The sequence below is a fragment of the Pteropus vampyrus genome, unplaced genomic scaffold (genome assembly GCF_000151845.1).
Source record: "Pteropus vampyrus isolate Shadow unplaced genomic scaffold, Pvam_2.0 Scaffold3, whole genome shotgun sequence".
Taxonomy (NCBI): Eukaryota; Metazoa; Chordata; class Mammalia; order Chiroptera; family Pteropodidae; genus Pteropus; species Pteropus vampyrus.
This window is the reverse complement of record NW_011888784.1, coordinates 68,832-90,417: the sequence shown is the minus strand read 5'-3', so window position 1 is coordinate 90,417 and position 21,586 is coordinate 68,832. Positions and strand designations below refer to the sequence as shown.

Below are 21,586 nucleotides of genomic sequence, written 5' to 3'. Positions count from 1 at the left end.
CATGTACCTGTACGTGTATATGTACATTCTGGAGTGAAAAAAATTCTTGGAAAATACTCTTTATAACCTCTTTAATTTTCAGGTGAAGAAACTGGTAAATGGGGCTAATTGACCGAATTGGAATGCATTTTATATACAAACTTAACTGGCTACTTAATTTCCTAGTAACATATTATGTGCCCTGGCTCTTCATCTGTTTATTTTTATTCTTGTTTATTTGAATGTCAGCAAGGGATATGGGAGGGAGTGTGGTGTGTGTATTTATTTACACTCATATTTGCACGTGTATTATTTTACTGAGTATATTTATCCTGCAAATATATATTTTTTTAAATAAAAGAGAAAATAAACCAAATTGAGAAAAGAGGCAATATTATTAATGCATCAGGAATAGATAATAACGGCTTCATAATTTCTCCCAGGAAGAGAAGAGGCAGTGGTCATTGCTGAGTGTTTTCCTGGCGTGTCTCTTGGCCTGCACCGTTACCACAGCAGTAGGAGTACTGATTCTCTCCTTGGTTTATATCAACAACACTCAGCTCCATTCAGAGCCTGAGCTGCGAGCAACTACAATTGCGATATTGCAAAAAGCTGTTGATCCAAAATTCCAGTTTCTTAATCATTTACCTAAATCTAAGGTATGAATCAAATAGATTAAGACAAGCATCATCTATTCTAAAACATCGATTTCAAAACAAGGTTTCCATTCTCTTTTCACTAAGCTTTGCTCGCTCTTCATCGGAAGGAACCAGCTGTGGGCTACATGGATGAAGGGAGGTGAGGGACAGAGAAGAGGGAAAGTTGGATCGATATTGGCCCGAGGCAGAAATTTTCTGTAGCAGATAGTTCTGTGTGTGGCTGGAGGGGAGAATTGCAGGTGGATAAAGGGAAAGCCCTCTAGTCTCTTGTCAGGACAGGTGTTCATTTTTACGTGAGACAGGGACTAGACTGGTAGCGCTCACTGTGTATACCACTGTTGTCATTTTTTGAGTCTTGCAGACCTATTCTTCCTTTTCTTTTTTGGAACTCTATTAGTCATCTCGCCACCACTGGCTTTTCTATTTTGCCTTCCTCTGGCCTCCATGCTGACGGCTGCTTGCTTATGACTTTTCAGGTGTTTGAGTTTCCTGGTGGTGCGATCCAGTGGGCCCGATACAGGAACAATATCAAAGACTATCTCAGCATTGAAGAAGAGGCCTTTGGCAGGAGCCTGAATAGTCAGAGATCGCAGATGACTCTGGGGACCCTGAGAATAAAAAGCAATGGCCTCCGGGCCCCTCACTGGCACTTCAATGCTAATGAACACGGCTATCTGGTACAGGTATAACCAGTTTGCCCATTCTGCACTTAAGCATTTATGCCGGTGTGTCCTTAGGCTATTATTTTAGTTGTCGCGAAACCTACTTAAGTGATAGACAACATCTAGTCTATGTAGTTAGATTAGTTAGCTGTACTTTGAAGCATTAACCTGTTTGTTTTAATTATTCTTGGCATCGCTTTGAACTTCTTTCTTCAGTATGAAATTATTTTTCATACTCTTGTTAAATAAGACTGCTCTTTCATCCCTTGAGCCAAAGCTGAAACTGGTGGCTCTGATCTAATGATCAAAGAGATGACAGCTTTCCTCTAAGGGAAAAAGCAGAGACCAGAATAACAAACTAGTTTGCAGATGTTCAGCTGGGAGTCCCTAAGATCAGTCCAATTGGATGCCCTTTTTGGTTCGGACCTTTCAGAATTTTCTGGAAGTCAAGTGAAAGAGAGAGCTGGAGGTGAAATGAGTATACTTACTTGAATTTCAAATAATTCATGAATTCTACAAAGTATTTATTGGTCACCTTCTGTATTTCAGATACTGAGGGAAGCAACAGTGACTAAACCTCACAGAACTTTCAGAGTTTGGTCTTACTGTGGTGATTTTGTTAATAGGTCAGCCAATTTTATGTGACATATTTCTGTTGTTGTTAATTAAACTCCTTTTTCATTCTTGACGATTTACTCAATTTTAGGATTAACAACAGGAAGAGAGGTGAGAGTTTCATCTATATGAGACAAAATCCTTCTTATTTCTCATGAGAGAATAGAAGCTCAGAAAGATTAAGTGACTTTTCTAAAGACGAACTGTAGTTCTTGGCTAGACCGGGACAAAGTCCATGTTTTTTTGACTTTTTTCTTTTTCCATGTGTATAAAATATGTAAAAGAATAATCTTCAAAAGGCTAGTTCTCATAGCTCTGGCTAAGTAGTGGCAGAGCAGTAGGCAGAAGGAAAGGCAATTAAGTGAACTTTCCTGGAGGGGACCCCCTAAAAAACGAACTTCGAGCCAGGGAACTTAGTCTGGAGCATGTTCCAGTGGGTAGCAGGCCTAGGATCTAGCTCAGCTCAGGAGTCCAGAGAGAGTTTATAATCTGAGCTTCTAAATGGGGACTAGAAGGTAGTCAGAAGGTCCAGACGACCACTTCCAAAATAAACATTGGTCAGGGGGATGACCTATTTATTTTACAACATGGTGACTAGAGTTAACAGTACCGTATTGTTTATTTGAAAGTTACTGAGAGAGTAGATCTTAAAAGTTCTCATCACAGGAAAAAAAATTATAACTGTGTGGTGCTGGATGCTAACTGAACTTATTGTGGTGATCATTTCACAATATATGCGAATATTGAATCTTTATATTGTACACCTGAAACTAATATAATGTTATATGTCTATTATATTTTAATTAAAAACATACAAAATAATCCAACTACAAGAAATAATGTGGGCTAGAATATTCTCTAGATCTGAGAATTCTGGGATCATTTGTTCTCATTATCAGGGTAAGGAACTAGCCAATAAGGTGTGAAGGAAATCCCCTTACTGCGCACTCACCGGCGGAGATTGCTTTTGCTTGTGTGTCTTCATGAAGCTTTGGAAGGAGGGTCCCTGAGAGGAGCAGGGCAGCCGGGGTGACCAGCATGTATGGCTCTGCAGTGAATGTACCTATTGGCTACTGTGCTATCTCTGCTCTAGAGCAGTTGATGCCCTGATATGGGTAGATGCATATTTCTGCTGTTCCCCACATGTAGACTTGGAGAGAGCTGCTGAGAGGTCCACTTTCCCCCTTCATCTTTAATACCCACCTGGATATGAATTGTGCATGTTGTCTGTGTAGGCAGAACAAAGACTTGTTTTTTCATCCGCCCTTGTCGATGTTCCACCATGTGACCATGAGTCTCTTGTAAAACAGAAATAATGGTATTTTCTTTACCTACTTCACAGGGTAATACTAAGGAATAGATTAGAGACCAAGAGAAAGGATACCATTCTGTATCAGCAGAATCAAAGTATGGTGCAGTATGGTCTAAAAGTGTAAACTGCCCCCGGTCCCTGGCAGCCACCATTCTACTCCCTGTTTCTAGAGAATTTGATTAAATAATTTAAACTAGGTAATTCGACTAGATAATTAAGTTTTAGAGATCTGCTATACAACATTGTATCTATGATTAATAATACTGGATTGTACACTTAAACATTTGTTAAGAAGGTAGATCTCCTTTTAAGTGTTCTTAACTACAATTTTTTTTAAAAGTGTAGACTTTGGAGCTAGACTTTTAGGTTCAAACCCCATTGACTAGCTGAGTAACCCTGGGAAAATTATATATCCTCTCTGAACTTAGTTTTCTCATCTGTAAAATGACAATGATGATACTTGCTTCATAGGATTGGTGTAGGGAATAATTGTGTTAATTAGGTAAAGTACTTAGAAGAATATCTGGACACACAGTAAAAGTACTAAGTGCTATTATTGTTAAGATTGTATGCAGGCATTTTCTTATCTGGAGAATACATGCACATCTGTATGCATACACAAAAACACATGTCTGTGCAGCCACATATAAACACACACAGGTGCCTGCAGTCTGTTCAAGGGGGCAAAAACTGGTTCTTGGAAGGCAAAAAAAGAAACTTTCTCTTTTTATGAGAAAAGCATAGACATATATATATAGTACATAAGCAGTATGTGTACACATACAGTACTTTTGTAGTGTTAAAATTTCTTAGGGTGGTGATAAGAAAAAAAAAGTCTAAAATGGTACCTTGGAAGGGAGGTAATTAAAAAGGTTGAGAAACATTGCTCTAAAGTGATTGGATATGCTTTTCTGTTTATGTTTCAGGGGACAGCATGGATTGGGGTGGTTGATGATGGTCACGTAGTTACCACATACAATGTTACAGCTGGCCAAGTGATCTTCTTCCCTAAAAATACACTACACTGGATAAAGAACGTGGGGAATGAAGACTGCTTTTTCTTGCTCTTCTTTTCCACACATGATGAACTTCAGACCCTGGATGTTGATGATGCATTTTTTTCTACACCTGAGGACATCGCTTCCAGGTCACTTAAGGTCTGTACTGAAAACTGAATCCCACCATGAGAGTATGCATTGCTTAGGCGCAAAGAAAGCATGGGAATTCATGTTTCTGGGACAGCAGTCAGTAGGGTAATAGTTGGATAATGGACTCAGAAACAAACCTTGTGTTTTTCCTAAGGATATAAAACTCATAGAGATCGTTTGTTTTATGTTTTCCTTTATGAAGGACTTTTATAGGAAACTATATGAATTTGATAGAAAGGTTATGATATAGTTAATACAAATTGCTATAATTTTTATTTCTGAAAAGCCATAAGCTAGTACAGGGAGAAGTTTGCTACAGATAATGTAATTGTTTTTTCTTAATCTAATGCAGAGGATCCCACACTTTTTCTGAACAACAGCTACTTTTGGTCTCTTCATATATTTTATATCATTGGCCCTCCAATGATATAAATATTGCTGATAATGCTGGGTGCAGAGGGGTCAGATGTAGATGTGACAATGTAAATAGGTGATCAGAAGAACTAATGATGGCCCATGATTGGCTATTGGAAGTGGTTCCGTGGTAAATTTAGAAATCTATCTAGTTAGGTTTTATGATCTATTTTGCAGCAGATCCTGGTCTAATTTTATAGAGAAAAGTAGAAGAAATGGGTCTTAGGGAGAGTATAGATAAACATGGAAACCAATGTATGTTTTTGTAGAAGTTTTTATTGACCATAGAACATCAACACATTTAGAACCAAAATACATCGAAAACTTAGAGGATTTTCATAAATATCACAAGTCTTAAGCTAATCGAGTTCAGCACTTTTGACTGGGCCACTGAAAACCACACTGATGCTGATACTACCCTATCCTTGACACCGACTATTCTATTGCTAAAATTTGTAGAATGTTTCACAAATATCATATGTGGTTTCTTATGTGTTTCAGCCGGAAGGCGGAATTAATTTCATTAGAACATTCCATAAACAAAAAGAAGATCAGGGAGTCAACCTTCCTCACAACTTGGCAGAACTGGTTACAAATGCTAGTTATACACAGTCTCCAGACAACCTTGTATGGAGATACTTTTATGACCTTAAAGGTATTGTTTGTTATTTTGTGAAGCCTTTTTAGTTAAGTATTTATATATGTGATTATATAGGTGTATTGGATTGAGGTGTTATTTTCGACAGTGGATCACAGTCAAGAGAAGTTTGAACAGAGTTTCTCAACAGAGTAGGTAGGAAATGTAAGAAAAGGCCTAGAGGCAAAAGAGAATGTGGCAAAAGATTTCAGTGTTAGGTTATGTGTGGGGGTTGGAGGGGGGGATTGTAGGAGAAGAGGCTGGTGAGAGAAGAGGAGTCCAATTATGCAGGTTTTATGCAAATGAGTTTATACTTTATCTTATTGGACAAGAGGGACAATTAAGGAGTTTTAAACAAAAGAGTGATACAATTAGGTAGTTTGTTTATTTGAGATATAATTGACATACATTATATGAGTTTTAGGTGCACACATAATGATTCAATATTTATGTATATTACAAAATGATCATCACAATAAGTCAGTTAACATTATCACCATGTATACAGAACTTTTTTTCTTATACTGAGAACTTTTAAGATCTACTCTCTCAGCAACTTTCAAATATGCAATACAATATTATTAACTGTAGTTGCCATACTGTACATTATATTCCCATCATCTATTTATGTTATAACTAGAAGTTTGTACATTTTGACTCCTTTTACCCATTTTGCCCATCCTTACCCCCAACCTCTGGCAACCACCAATCTGTTCTCTATATCTATGAGCTTTTCTTTTTTGTTTTAGATTCCACATTTAGATGAGATCATATAGTATTTGTCTATCTCTGTCTGACTTCTTTCACTTAGCATAATGCTCTCAAATTTCATTCATGTCGTCACAACTGGCAAGAGTTCATTCTTTTTTATGGCTGAATAATGTTCCATTGTATATATGTTACCCCACATTTTCTTTATCCATTTATTTGTTGATGGACATTTAGATTGCTTCCATATCTTGGCTATTGTAAATAATGCTGCAATGAACATGGGGGTGCAGAGATCTTTCTGAGTTAGTGTTAGTTTTGCTTTTTGAAGTGGTGACCAATCCTGCTGAACTGTGGAGAATGGATTGGAAGGGGCCAAATGAGAGGAAGGAATATTGAGTCACGGGCTCTCGGAGTCCCTCAAATAGGGGTGGTGGTGGCCTGCACTATGACAGTTGTGTGTGAGAGAGAACTGTTGTGAAACAGAGAGGATCTAAAGAGGTCGGGCTGACTTGAAGCGTGGGGTAGAGATGGGTATTTAGGACGACTCTCAAGTTGTCTAGCCAGGCCTCCTGATTGAACAGTCTATTTTAGAGAGGCTACCCTGTGTTGGAAATTTCAGGAGAGCTTGGAAGGTTGGATATATCTAACCACATCAGGTCAGTATCTTGGGGGCACATAGGATCTGGCGTTAGCAGTTCCCACCACATAAGTTTTTGTGACTAGAAGAGCTGTGTCCCTCACAGGGACTATATTTGACTTTCCTTTTGCAGTACCATTTTGAAGTATTTTATCTTATTTTGTTTTTCAAACTTTATCTGACTCAGGTTCAAAAGAATATCGATTTCCAGGAGGAATAATACAACTGGCACAATATTGGAAAAATGGAAGTGAACTAAGCAAAAATGAAAAAATTTTTAGTACATTCCTGAATCAGGTGATTGAGAAAAAATAATGTTTTGATGATTATTAAGGTGGATGAAATATGAGATTTAGATAGGATTTAACCTTCTTTTGGATAAAAAGAAAACATCAAATCAAACATTTGTCGATTTGGTTAATGTAAACTATTAATTGAGGCTTCGGTGTGGATTTGGGAACGAAATTTTTTGGCATGGATGGCTACATTAATGAAAAGACTGGATACTTGTGAGTCTTTTCTTTTTATTTGTTTTAAATGCATAATGACTAAAAGCACAGCTGTGGTGTCAAATTCCCTGATTCAGAATCCCAGTTCTGCCACTGTGTGATCCTAGGTACATTACTCAACCAACCTAGATTTTAATTTCAGCACCTGTAAAGTGGGGAGAATAATACTACCAACCTTATAAGGTTGTTATAAGAAACAAGCGACATAATAAATGTAAAGTACATAGAAACTGCATGTCTTAGGACTACATAAATATTAGTTATGATTAAATGAATTGTTAAGTTGCTGAATAGGATGTTGGCCAAATAACTGTATTTCATGTTTTTCTTTTTCAAGCATCAAAATACCCTTGCTTTGAGTACACTCAAAATATACAACAATGGATTACGACAGCCACATTTCCATTTTAATGCGAATGAAATGGGATACGTAATAAGTGGATGTGCAAAGGTAATTTTTCTGTGAACAGTTTTTTGAACTTCTCTTTTTATTGCAGAAAGAAGCAAAGGGAAAGTATTTCTTCATCTTGGTTCAGTTGTTGGTAACATAAGAGGACTTGGTGCTAATGGCTTTCTGGGCAGTTTCCAGAAGACACCCTGCTAGGTAGCTTTCAAGATTGATCTTAGTGTGAAAAGAGGCTAAAAACATTTCAGAAGTAATAAAGAGTTATCACTTATGGTGAAAGGTCTGGAACACCTGCTTACATTTTCAGAGTTTTGCATCCTCAGGTAATGCAAGGGTTTAAGGTGCTGCCCTATGGAGAATGCGAAATCACTGTTTGCCTCTCAGTGTAATGTGAGTTGGGGTGGGTGGAGAGATGTCAAGCATCAGTAGACTGGCCATATATCCCAGTTTATCCTGAATCCTCTCGACTATTAACAGTGCCCACTTTGACTCTTCAGAGAGTCCTGGTTTGGATGATCAATTATATGGTTAACGTAATAAAAGCAGAACTGAGTTACATGTTGCTATAGTGATTTGACATTGGTTCTGGATTTTCATGGGGCCCCCTTGGGGAAATCTATAATGGTATACACAGGTAAAATGGGCTTCTCTAGCCTATACCTGTCTCAATCTTGACAGAACCAAACCAGACTGAAACTCACCTATTACATCATCGATAGCAAAAGTTTTGTTTTATGTTTTTTGAGGTGAAGGCTTCAGTAAATTGGAAAAGGACATTGTAATTTTTCACAAATTGTATTTCAAGGATCAGATTTTATTTTTGGTGTGCTTGCGTGCTCACATGTGTGCATTTGTGTGCACATTTAGTCTCTAACATTTTTAGGGAAGACTGTTAGGATGCTGCTCTCATAGAAGGCTGAATTTTCCCAAATACATAGAAAGGAAGGCATGGGAGTAGTAAAACATTGAATTTTAAGTCCTTTGCCTACTAAGATACTTACCTAAGGGTAATTTATAACCCTTAATTAGAACATAGTGATTGAGGTTCTTTTTGTATCATGTTCTGCATTACTGAACTCGCTAATGGCATTTTGAGGTACATTTACTTAGAGTACCTTTTGATTTTTGTGGGACTGTGCCTCAGAAACAGGAGCTTTTATGTGAAGGACGGCCTCTATCTTCTGCTATTTACCCTCACTAAGAATTTCCTTTATAACCATGTGCTTTTATTCTTCTGTTCTTCACTATTAATATTTATCCTTAATGAATATTTGATTTTATTTGCTTAACTTCAAGATTTTTTTCTTCTTTAGGTGGGCATTATTAATACTCAGGGAACCACAGAGTTCGACATTCACATTGGAGATGTGGTATTTTTTCCCATTGGAACGCAGCATTACATTAAGAGTGCATGTGATGAGGATTTGCTCTTCATTCTTGCCTTCAGCACTGGAGACCAGGTGAGAATAAGCGCACTTAAGAGAGATTGCGGAGTGCCATGATGTGCAGAGTACTCTGCTAACCAATATTTCTGGATCATAGGAGCCTTCAGTAAATATGTGTTGAATGAACGAATAAATGAATGAATTGGCAGAACCAATGTGCGAAGAGAAGGAGAATCAAGTAATCTTTTCATTTGGTTATAAAAGGATCCAATATATCACATTCCCTCTTAATTCCTCGAGTTCTGAACCAACTGAGAAAAAATGGCAAAGAGTAGTATATAGAGATCCGTGAAGTCATTCTCATTACTAAGAAAGCAGATTTTAGAAAATGTAACTAATACCTGTGGGCAAGTAGGTTTCCTCATATCAATCCCCAAAATTGGATTGGCCTTCCCAAGCTGAGGCAGGCCCTTATACACCTTATGGCATAAGGAAACAGAGCATGCTCTTTGAAGCTTTGCCAGCTCCCAAAGAGGGAGGAGCTGAACTGAGCATGCCCAGTTTATTCTTCCAGAATTTTCTTGGTGGAGAGAGACAGAGAAATAGAGGCTCTTGGGTATGAAAAGAAACTTTAAGAATAGTGAAGTAACATCGAGCATGATTGAACAATGCTACTATGTAGGAGTAGTATTTTTTCCTATCATTTTTAAGCAAATCTGATATAAGACGATCTTTATTATAACAATACATAATACATTAATACATAAATTAGGGAGAATTACTTACTGTGTTAAATAATTATTTGCTTTTAAAAATTCACCCAAGGTGATTTAATTAGATGCAATAATGTGTTTGCGGAACAGGAATAAACAGTGGAGTTTAGGTTTTTAAAAATCCTTAGGGCTAGGTTCCCTTCTGAGACTTGTAGCAGTGAGAATGATAACAGTCTGACTGGGCCCCTCTGAGGCAAATCCAGGAACTGACAGATGTTTCTCTTGGCCATGGTTCTTCTTATGAGTGAGGCCCAGTAAGATCTCCAGGGGAGAGTGAGGCATGAATTTGGCAGTGTCATCACAGGTAGGATTCACCCCTGGAGAGAGGTTCTGTCATGCTCATTTCCTATGATGATACCTATCTTCTTTGTGGGAGGTTGGAAAATTCCAGCATTTTCCTTGCTGGGTCTCTCAGTCTTCCTGGGGGTACCTGGATGAGGTTTGTGGAGAGCTAGGTGAGGAAGAGATGGAGTTGATAGCTAGCTGTAGACTTCGTTGGGTTGCGGGGAGAAGGAGCCCAGTGTTCCTTACTTTTGGTGTGGGTCTCCCTGATACTGCCACCCCTTCACCATTCTCTACAGCCGTTATATGGATAAATCATGGTGCAAAATCAACTCAAGTAAAATATAAATAGGAAAAAGAAAAAAACCCTCAAGTTATAAATAGCAAGTTAGAGTTTAAAAAGTTAAGAATAAGAAAAGAGAATTTTAAAAATAAGCACAATATAAATTTTATGTAAGTGTAAAAGTACTCCAAAGGTAAACACTTAAGAATTAAATAAATATGAAGGATAAAATAAATAAGAGTTAATGTGACATGAAAGGCTAATACCAACAAATTAAAACTTAAAATATGAAAGAAGGATAAAAATAACAATTGACACCCATTAAATACAAGCCAAAAATTAAAGAGTATAAATCTTTTAAAAAAAGAATAGAAATAGGAAGTTCTTTTCTTAAATGGAAAAAAACCCCACAAAACAATTTAAGAGAGTGATCCACAACAGGGAAGAAAGAAATGAATCAGAGTTTTAGGTAGGAGGAATTTTTTTTTTACCTCTGCCCCTACCTTCCGGATTATCTGATATCCCACTTGAGAGGGGATAGTCCCCCACTACTCTCTCAGAGTAGGAAACGTTTCTAGTGCGGATATGTTTTGCATAAGGGGTATAAAGATAGAGGCAGAGGTGAACACATGCCCGGAGAGAAACACAGAATAAGAGACAGAGACCCAGAGAGAGAGACATACATGCCCAGAGACACACACAGATGGATACAAAGAGAGATGCATAGAGAGAAAAATACATGCTTAGAGACAGACACAGAAATAAAGACATGCAGAGAAGCAGACACAGAGAGAGGGAGAGAGATCTACAAAGGGAAACATACAACACAGAGACACACAAATAGAAGGAGACACAGAGACATACAGACAAAGAGGGATAGACACTCATGGAGAGACAGAAGCAGAGACACAGAGAAGGAGAGACACACAGGCACATACATACATACACACAGACAGGCAGTCCTGTGCACAGAAGGACACAGAAAGACACACACACATACACATGCACAGGGACAGACAGACATAGGGGCCACACACATAAACAAAAGAGAGAGATTCAGAGACAAATAAGCACGTGCGCGCGTGCACACACACACAGAGACACACACACAGACATAGAGAGAGGCAGAAACACATAGTGAGAGAGATACATAGAGAAACACACCAATGCAGAAATTGAGGGAGCCTACTGGGAAAGAGGTGGCGTCAGAGAAAGAAAGAGAGGGAGAGAGATAAAGACAGTGGTAGGAAGAGTGGACAAGGACAGATAGTCACTCCCACCTGGCTGGATGGTCAGGCCAGAGAGGCAGAAGTTATTGACTCAGCAGAGAGGTCAGTCTCTGGCTTTGGAGCAAGAGGACCACTTACCAGGCAGTGAGATTTGCCTCCATCATGTGCCCCTGGGCATGGTGTTCTGAGAAGCTGTTTTGTCACTAGTCCCTGCTCACAGGAAGACAGAGAGCCCTGTTCCCTCATCAAAGAGAACTCTTTTTTCAGTAGGATGGGGATCCTTTCTAAAGGAAGTTTCAGATGCCCCAGCACATCTAGCCATCAGTCAGACTTTCCTTATTCTCATAGTTTAAAAGGTGAGCTCCCCAGGCAAGGGAAGAACAGGCACACAGCGTGACCATTCACAGGAATTCATAGCTGTGCAAAGTTAAACAGCCAAGTACTCACTCTGTGGTTTTGTAAGTGCCTCAATGGCTGTAAGGTCTTTGTAGGAACCTGAGTAGTTACTGATACATCTTTTGGTTTCCATCGTCAGCTGCAAACCCTTGACATGGATGATTACCTCCAGGCCACAGCAGACCATATTCTGGCCCAGCTTTTCTTCAAGAAACAAAGTGAGTTTAAGAAGATCCCCAAATTCAAGGAGGACCAGGCAATCAACCTGCCTTAGATTTGCTGATGAGTTCATATTTGTTCTTCCTTCTTCATTTGTTATTATTGTTTTAAATGAACTTGGCTAATGAACCTGGAGCTAGCTCTTCACAGCATGGACAGGCGAAAGCTAAGCAGCACTATGGGCTCATTTAGCCAATAGTGACTGTGGGCAGTTCATGCTAAGAGGACATTTAGTACACTCTGTGTAGATTAGTAGATCTATGGAGGCGATCTTATAAATTCAATGATTATATTTGGGTATGGATTTTAGTATATGTGTATATATTTGTTTATTTTTCCCTTTGTTACTTCAAATTTATTACTCCAAATGAAAATCCATTATTTTCATGCATATCAGTAAGTCTTAGTACCGAGCATGTGTTTTTGTTATTCGTCACTGTGAAAGGAAGTAGGTCAGCCTACATGTGGACATATTGAGGCACTGGAACCCAGATACATCGAACCTTGTATGGAGACTTTATTATGGCACCCTAAGCCGGTGATTCCTAACCCTTTGGTTGGCATGAAAATAGTTTTTTTAATGCCCAAAATTTCGAGGCCTAACTCATGTGAGTAGTTGTATACTTATTGTATATTAGTTGAGAAAATACTTGGTAAGCTAATTATGAATTCAATACTTTCTTTGAATGTATTTGGATTTTCTTAATCATATCAACTATTTAAAGTTGAGGAATAGCCATCTCTATATTTCAGAAGCACATGGTTTATTTATTCTATACGCAATGCTGGCTGTGTATATGGATCCAAGGACCACTTGTCATCACTTGGAAGCTGGCAGGGGCTGGTGGTCTCTGAGCTGGGGGCCGGAGTCTTAAGTAGAAAACAATTCGGTTATATCTAATCTTTGTTTTTTGTTTGTAATTTATTTTAACAGACATTTGGTACCCCCACATGTGGCTTGGGTACCACCATCAGTTCTGGGCTACCCTATACACAATTCTAAGGTCAATATAGCTGATTTTTAATGCTTTTGACCATCATCCCTTATCAGTTATTCCCCTGATACCTAATGGGATTTTTAGATGTCTTAAGATATTCGTTCTAAGGCTAAAAAGAACCTGTATGTTCCTTTCTCTTCTCTATCTCTTTCTAGCTCTGTTAACTACAAATACAGAATTCAGTAGGTGTCAGAATGGCTCACTTTTAGCATGGGAAGTAGCTGCCTACGTAATGTGCACAGTCAGATCATTAAAGGCCTGTTATCTCTTGGAACCACCTTACTGTGTGTTTGCCTTATTACCCGTTTTTGGGAGAGCCAGCCAAGATCAGAGCTTGGTAGCAATGTGAGTTTTGTGCTGGTGGAGGTGTTTTGAAGAGACTTTGTAGGGAGTGGGTCCAGGGGAGGAACATGGTTGAGAAGATGCAGGGAACAGCACAGGGCAAAGGGTATATGGGAGGAGGATATCCAGATAGAGGGGAAATAGTCATAAAAGGTAAACGGCAATGTGTGCAGACAGATGTTGTCTATGAATTTTGTTTTACTTTGGGAATTTTTAAATATATTATAAAATGGTTCATAATCCATTTTCTTGTATCAGGAAGTATTGTGTCAGATTACTATGTGGTCATTTAATAAAGATTTTATACATCATTGTGTATTTTTTGCCATTGTAGTTTTAAATGAAATCTGTTCTTATGGTTTTATGTATTTGAAGCATTATTGGATTCCCTCTATGCATCCTTGAAGTGTGACTTAGGAATCCAATCCACCACGTATTTAAAAAAGAAGAATCTTAAAAATAAAACTCTAATGGAGACAATTTAATTGGAACATTGTTGGTATATTATTTCATGGGAAGATATGTTTTTAACTTTCACTTAGTTCTAATTTCAGTCCTTTTACCCTCTGTGGGATGCTGATTTCTGGCTTTCTTATCATTTTTTTTTCTAGGGTAACTTAGTCCACTAATAATCAAATGCTTTTAGACTTTTTGGTATATTTACTTTATTACCAGATCCGTAGACTGAAGAGTGAAATTGCAATCAGACTGATTATTTACTGCTCATCATTTAGGCAAAACTCAGACATTTGACTGAAATCCTCCTTTAAAACTGCACCCACATTAACCATTTTAAACACACAGTATAAGATGGCCACATTTGATTCAGTCGAGATGATATAAATTGTACATTAAATGTTTTTAAAAAAATCTTTAAAAAGAACTTTCTTTTAATAGCAGCTTTGAATAACTGAATGGAATGACTTGATTTGAGTAGAGGAAGTACAGTTTAAGAAAACCACTGAATGTTCCTTATTATTTCTAAATAGTGGAAGGTGGTTGTAACTTTTTTTTTCATATTCTCATCCTTTCCTATTGAATAATCAGACTGCTTTTTATCACCCAACTGATTAGGGAAAAGAGTATAGTTACTGTTACTATAAAACTTGATTCCCAATGACCTTAATTTCTCAACGGTTGAAAGTGATTCAGCAGTATAATATTATTGCTTAAGAAATTAATAAGGAAAGAAAGCAAAAAAAAAAAAAAAAGCTACAGCAATTTTGTGCTATAATTTGAAGATACAAGTGATGTCTCCCCCATTCTCTGTACTCACCAAAGCTTAATGAAACTGGTATGGCCACTTTGGATCACTGTTCCCTGAAAAGGCTGGAAGACACTGGAAAGCCCAGAAAAGAACAGTGGTGGCTAACGACCTGGAAACTCTTTACTTCATTGTACTGAAGTTGGAACTGTTTGGAAAAAACAAGTTAAGGGATGACTTAGCACCATGAAATTATGGAGCTGGTAGAGGCCACATATCATTTAGTCTCATTGTTTTAATTTGCAGAAATGGGAAATGAGACTCAAAAGGGTAAGTGGCCAGTAAGATATTCGAGACCAAAGTCCAGGTCTTTTAAGGTACCCTCCCTTCCCTTGTAGTGTATTTTTGGTTACTGTCTTCGGGTATATGAGAGATTCCTCTACATGAAGCAGAATATACTAGAAAGTGCACCGTGTTCAAGTGGGAGAGGTGGCTTATGCTACCTGCAAATCAGCAGTTCCTCCAAGAGCACTGCTTCTCCTTTGCTGGGCCTCCCACATGCTGGATGCCCAGGTCCCAGCTGCTTTCTGTAGGGATGGTCAGAGCCTCCTGAGATCTCAGGTCACTATATTCATATCTAGTCAAGTACTCGCTGCTTGTGTTTTAGTTTAAAATTTTTATTCAGATTTTTTCATTGTGATAAAATATACATAACATAAAATTTACCATTTTAACCATTTTCAAGAGTATAATTTGGTGGCATTAAGTGCATTCATATTATTGTGTAGCCATCACCATCTTCCATCTCTAGAACTTTTTCATCATCCTAAGCAGAAAGTCTGTACCCATAAAACACTAACTGCCTACTCATCTCTCCCCCCAGCTCCTGGTAACCTCTACTCTACTTTCTGTCTCTATGAATTTGACTATTCTAGGTATCTCCCTAATATATATGTGGAATCATATAATAATATAATACTCATTGTTTGTTTTTATGAGGTTCTTGCTCATTTTTAAAAACGATGCTTTTACTATGTGCTTTGAGCTAGGGTATACAAGAAACATAAGATGTGGCCTCAGAATTTTTAATGTAAATGTTACTAATTCAATGCTGTATTTCTCTTCTCTCCCTACCTCTTCCCTGGATGAATTCTGCCCTTATGATGAGTATTCAAAAATAATTCTTTTTTTAAAATTCAGATTATATTAGTGAGGCCATAGCAACAAACGTGAAAAAAAAAAAGCCATTAGTTTACATTATGCCCTCATATTTCCAGAGAAGGCAACACACAACCCCTTAGGTAATTCCTGTTCCAGTGTCCTTGGCCCTAAAAGATTTTTCACAATTCTCATAAAATGTCTTTTCCCTAATTTTGTTTGAGGTGAGCCTTCATTCTAGGCCCTAAAGTTTAAACACCAAGATAAGAGTGTTTGAATTTTGTTTTTTGTTTTTTTTAAATATTAACAAGAAACTTCGAATGGCCTCAATGGGTGTCCTTCACATCTCTTAGTTCTGTAATGCCCAACTTAATCATTTTATTATGCAGATTCTTCCTTGGTTCAGAGTGTAGAGTATCTTGTGCTGAAAGGAAGTAAGTTGAGATGTGCAAGTTGAATGGGATATTGTACCACTTTGGCTGGAGTGAGGGAGAACTTAGGCAAGGCATTAGCAGACATCGAAAATGCCCACTTTAGATGTCAGGTCGATGAAAAGATTTAAAAATTTTAAGTTGTCACTCAGAAAAAAAATGCAAAGCAATTAGTAACCACTTTTTTTTTTTTTTAAATCTCTTTTTAGGAAATTGGGCAATTAAGAGGCAGGGTTTTTAATTTGTTTTTGTTTTGGTATTAAGGGTACAGTGTGCAGTAGATGTTAGTAGCATCAGGAATAAATTAAATGAAAAACAGAACAATTACTATGAGCACTGTTCTATTATCGTCCTTGGAGATGATTTTGTCTCTGTTCATAAGAAGTTATATATAGTAAAAGCCGATAAGAAAACTGTTCTGTCAGCCAGGATGGATCATCCTTTCAAATGTACTTTCTCCTGTCTTGTGAAATAAGCCGTGGGAGATGAGTGTACCAGTTTATAGTACTGAGATCCCACCTGGCCTGGGTGTGGGAAGGAACTCTTAAATATACAGACAGCTGCAGATTGAGAGAGTCAGAAACACACAAATGAAAAGGGAAAACTATGAGTTTAGCTTTTGTTTTAAAATTCCATAACTCAGTCAAGAGCTGGAGCAGAACTCTTGAGCCTTCTTCCGATGGGAGAGCTTGAATTTTCTCCATAAAATATTTGCTTTTTTATGGGATAATTTTCTAACTGAGCACGGCCAGCTTCAGCCCATATCTTTAGCTACCACCCTTTAGGTTTTTAACTTTTAACCTCTTATTTAAATATAGCATACATGGAGAAAAGTGCATACATCACAAGTGTAAGCTTATCGCAAACCAAACATGTCCATCCAACCAGCACCTTGGCGTTGGCAGCCCTGGGAGAAATTTAGGCTGAAAGTGGATTTTAGAGAAAGTGGGAAGACACAGAGCAATGGTTGCTGTCATTTGAGATGGTAAGGGAGATACAGACCCTCCTGTAACTTTGCAGTGACTGTAGGAAGGGGTTTCAGAGTGGTGGAATGTGGGGCAAGGGAAGTGGTAAAACCTTTTGGCAAGTCCCTTCTTCCATTCCTTGACATTGGCTGCCTTTCTGGAAAAGTCACTCTAGAGGCAACGACTCATTTGGCGGGGTCCCCTCCATTCTCCTCTTCTTGCGGCATGTAGACCATTTCTACTTGGAACATGAAATATTAAAAATTCTCTATATACAGGCATTTCCCAAACCCAACACATAAAGGTCAAGCGCAACAGGATACTCATGCTTTGAATGGAATATGGATGGAAAATTTGAATTTATTTTGGGACAGATGCTAGTAAGGGCAGCTTGATCTGAATGATGAACTAGATGCAGAGCTGGGGCTCTAGCCATTGGTTACATATCCATAACAGGCATGTAGGAAATTAATATGAATTTGAATTAGTATCTGAAGTCTTTCTTCAAAGTACCTTTGTTCAAAGGAGAGAAAAAACCCACCCATTAAGTATCATAAACCAGATTACTCTGTCACCTGCTGTGGTATCTCTGTGACCATCTGGAATGCCAAATGGTCTGTTACTGTGTTTTAAAGACTCCCTACTTATAGTGACTCCACTTCCTTCACCAAAGGTCCCCTATGTGCCACTGTATTCCTGCCTTCCACATCCTTGACCTCACAGTACTATAATACTCAGGAAGGCTGAAAGAGAAAAGAGACCCCTCAGAGCTGGGAAGGGACCATATAAATCACCTAGTTCAGGAAGTCCAAGCTTTTTCCTACAGGGCCCCCAAGTAGCCTCCATAGGGTTTGAACTTGGAGAAGGGATGAGCCAAACGGAGTCGCTCAAGGCCCTTACCAGCCTTCACCCTGCCGTGCTTCAACAAAAAGAAAAGAGTTTGAAATGCAATGAATAATCCAATCTTCCCTTTCTAGATAAGCAAATTGGGGCCTGAAGAGCTGACTTTCTTGATATAAAGAGTATGAGAGTGGCAGTGATAAAACTGCTCTAGAAATTTGATGATTTGTGGGAATCAGAACCCAGATGTCACTGTGGAGGAGGGAGTTAAAGGGCATGTAACTTCATAAAGTTTTAATTTCTTTGAGAAATTTTAACCTTCCCAAGGATGTGCTTGCCACCTTCTTTTGATTCTCTACATTTTTAGAACACAGCTTTGGAGAGCTGTACATACTGTTTCAGGAAAAAATTCACTGGCAACTTTCAGCTAGTGCTTCTCGTGGCAATGTGAGGCCAAACACGGGTACTATGGTGAAGACCGTTCCTTTCATTTAGGCTTGTCTTTAGTTCACAGCTCCCTCCCATCCCATAGAGAAGGCCATAAACATGTCTAATCCACATTCCATAATTCCTGGATGACTGCTTAACTTTTGATGGTGCTAGAGATCCTTTCTTTCACTCCTCCACCTGCCTAAACCCATCTATTAGACACTCTGCTCCCCAAAACTCTCTTATATGCAACTGTCTACATGATATTTTCACTTGCTTATCTAATTAGCATCTCCGACTCAACATGACCAAAAGTGAATTTCTGATCTCTCCCAAATCAACTCCACCTGAGCATTTTTCCTCTTGGTTAATAGCACCTCTTTCCTTCCAATTACTCAAGCCCAAACCTTCAGAGTAACTCTTGTCTCTTCTCTATCTCACACTCTCCATCCACACTTTCAGCAAATCTTGGACCTGACCAGTTCGCACTACCTCCACTGCTACTCCCTTGGTCTGAACCACTATCATTTCTCCCGTTTTGTTTTCTTTCCGCCTTTGCAAACCACTTTCAGTCTATACTTAACAAAGTAGTCAGAGCGATGCTTTCTATAAATAAGTCAGATCACGTCATCCTTTCTTTAGAACACTCCAGGGGCTCCCTATTTTGCTCAGAAAAGCGAAAAGATTTTACTCTTCATTTCCCACCCCCTTCATAAGCCACTCCTCTAAGTCATACCCAAGCCACAACATTTCAAGCCAGGCTACACGCCCTTCCATGAACTTCCTCTTTCATGGTCACCCCCTCCGTGTGTCACTTTCATAACATCTCTGGCTTCATCGCTACTACTTTTGCTCCAGGTCACTCCACTCCAGTCATACCAGTCTCCTTCCTGAGCCTCAAATTTCCTTGGCATGCTTTTGAATTAGGGCATTTGACTGGTGGTGCCTTCTGCATGGACCACACCAGCCAAATTTCTAACCCCTTCTTACCTTCAGGACTTTGCTTAAATGTCACTTCCTCAATAATCATCCTGCCACCTCTCATATGTCCCTCCCCACCCATTCTTGCATATAGATATGCATAGGAATATTTCTAGATATAGAATAATTGGAGGAAATGCTTGGAAGTCTCGCGAGACCTGCCGCCCGAACTGTATGCCGGGAAACGGTATTGCTCCGTTTGCTCCCGCTGGCGGAGGCCGCAGGGAGACCACAGGGCCTGGAGTTGCTGTAAAAGACGGGAACGGGCAGGCGTTGGTTGGAGTTACGGCAAACTTCCTCAGAAAGTCTTTGAAATTGCAAGTCCCTGAATGGGTGCTGGCACGGCAAGAATTTATTCCCTACTGTGAGAACTGATTCTGCGCACGAGCTGCTTCCACAGCTCAGCCCTTGTCCCTCATGGGCGGCACTGGGGTCCATTCGGTGACCAGCATCTATGAGGACGTCAGAGAAATGGCGTCGTGCTCAGCCACAGCAGCTGAGGTTCTGGGAGCATAGCTTGCAGGGTCCGCCTAGCCTTGGAGAGGCTACGAATGGTGGAGAAGGACCAAGATGGGGTCGCAGACTGATATCTCAGGAGGGAGAACTCTGGACAGGATCGTCGGACAGGAAATAGCTGCCAAAATGAGGCGTTAGAACAAATGATTGTCAGAGATATTTGGGTTCAAGGTAACACATTTTTGCCAGCCGTTGCCAAACACCATCTAGAGTCTGCTAATTTACGCTCTCATCAGCCGTGTGTTAATTCCTTACTCCAAACCCTTGATAACACTGCGTTATCATTAAAAACAAAACAAAACGAAAAAACTCTCCAAACTTTGCCACTCTCATAGGCAAATAATTATGTATTATTGTTTTAGTTTATATATCTTTGATTACTACTGAGGACGAACATCTTTTTACCTCTTTATTGATAATTTGTGAGTTTTACTTCCATGAATTGTCCTTTGTCTATTTTTCTTTTTTAAAAAATTGTCAAATTATAAAATCTCTTTAGGAATTAACTGCATCTTACCATTACACATAGTACTTGCTTTTTATCTTTTATGGTGTTTTTCTGGTCATGTGAAAGTTTTAAATGTTTAGGTAGTCAACTATGTCGACCTTTTTTTTTTTTAAGAGAGATCTAGTTTTGTTGACTTGCTTAAAAGTGTGTCTCTCACCCCTCCTCATGTGAATACTTACCTATATTTCCTTCTGAGTTTTCTATGATTTTATCATTACATTGAACTTTTTATGTAATCTAGAGTTTATAGGTTTAATATGTGTGATAGGTTGCAAAAATGGCTATAATTATCCACCTTTCTCAGTGTGCACCCTTCTCTGCAATATGACAGTCGCGGATCTGCCCACCAGGAGGTGGGATCTTAAGTCTGGGCTGGACTTCAGACTCCCATTGACCAACAGAACGGAGTGGGAGTGACAATGTGCCAGTTCCAAGACTAGACCTTAAGAGACCCTTCTTCCTTCTGTTCACTCCCTCAGAACTCTTCAGGGTTACCATGTGAAGAAGCCTGCTGGGTGAGGAGATTAATGTGACCCTATTGCTCTCCATCACTCAAGGAGACAGCAAGCTAACTTCCAGAGATGTGAATGAGATTATCTGAGAACAGTTCCCAAAAATATCAGCTGAGTGGTTGGTAGCTGACAGTAGCAGACACATGAATGAGCCCAGCCAAGACCTGAGGAAGAGCTGCTTTGGTGAGTCTAGCCCAAATTGCTGACCCACAGAAAAGTGAACCGAATAAATGGTGGTTGTTTTTAAGCCCCTAGGGTTTGGAGCTTGCCTTGTTTTGTAGCAAAAGGTAACTGAGATATGAAGTACGGAATCCCAGTTTATTTTTCCAAGGGTTAGCATGTGGTCTAACGTCATTACTGAATAGTTCATCTTTCCTCTACTGATTTGAAATGTCATTTTTATTTCAAATATATTGTCTTGATTGTGCCTCTGGGTTCTCCATTAA

General features: G+C 38.9%; 1 protein-coding gene across 1 annotated transcript in view; it reads left to right on the top strand.

The window, feature by feature from the left end:
• LOC105293575 (legumin J-like) overlaps positions 1-21,325 on the top strand; it is a 24,377-nt gene extending 3,052 nt beyond the window's left edge. Inside the window, exons 3-12 of the mRNA XM_011362324.2 lie at positions 83-94; positions 423-638; positions 1,115-1,321; positions 4,154-4,384; positions 5,291-5,444; positions 6,962-7,071; positions 7,621-7,734; positions 9,003-9,149; positions 12,177-12,255; positions 21,108-21,325. Of these exons, the coding sequence (XP_011360626.1) occupies positions 83-94; positions 423-638; positions 1,115-1,321; positions 4,154-4,384; positions 5,291-5,444; positions 6,962-7,071; positions 7,621-7,734; positions 9,003-9,149; positions 12,177-12,255; positions 21,108-21,130 (1,293 nt within the window). The 3' untranslated portion in view covers positions 21,131-21,325. The remainder of the gene's footprint in view (positions 1-82; positions 95-422; positions 639-1,114; positions 1,322-4,153; positions 4,385-5,290; positions 5,445-6,961; positions 7,072-7,620; positions 7,735-9,002; positions 9,150-12,176; positions 12,256-21,107) is intronic.
• The last annotated feature ends 261 nt before the right edge of the window (positions 21,326-21,586 follow it).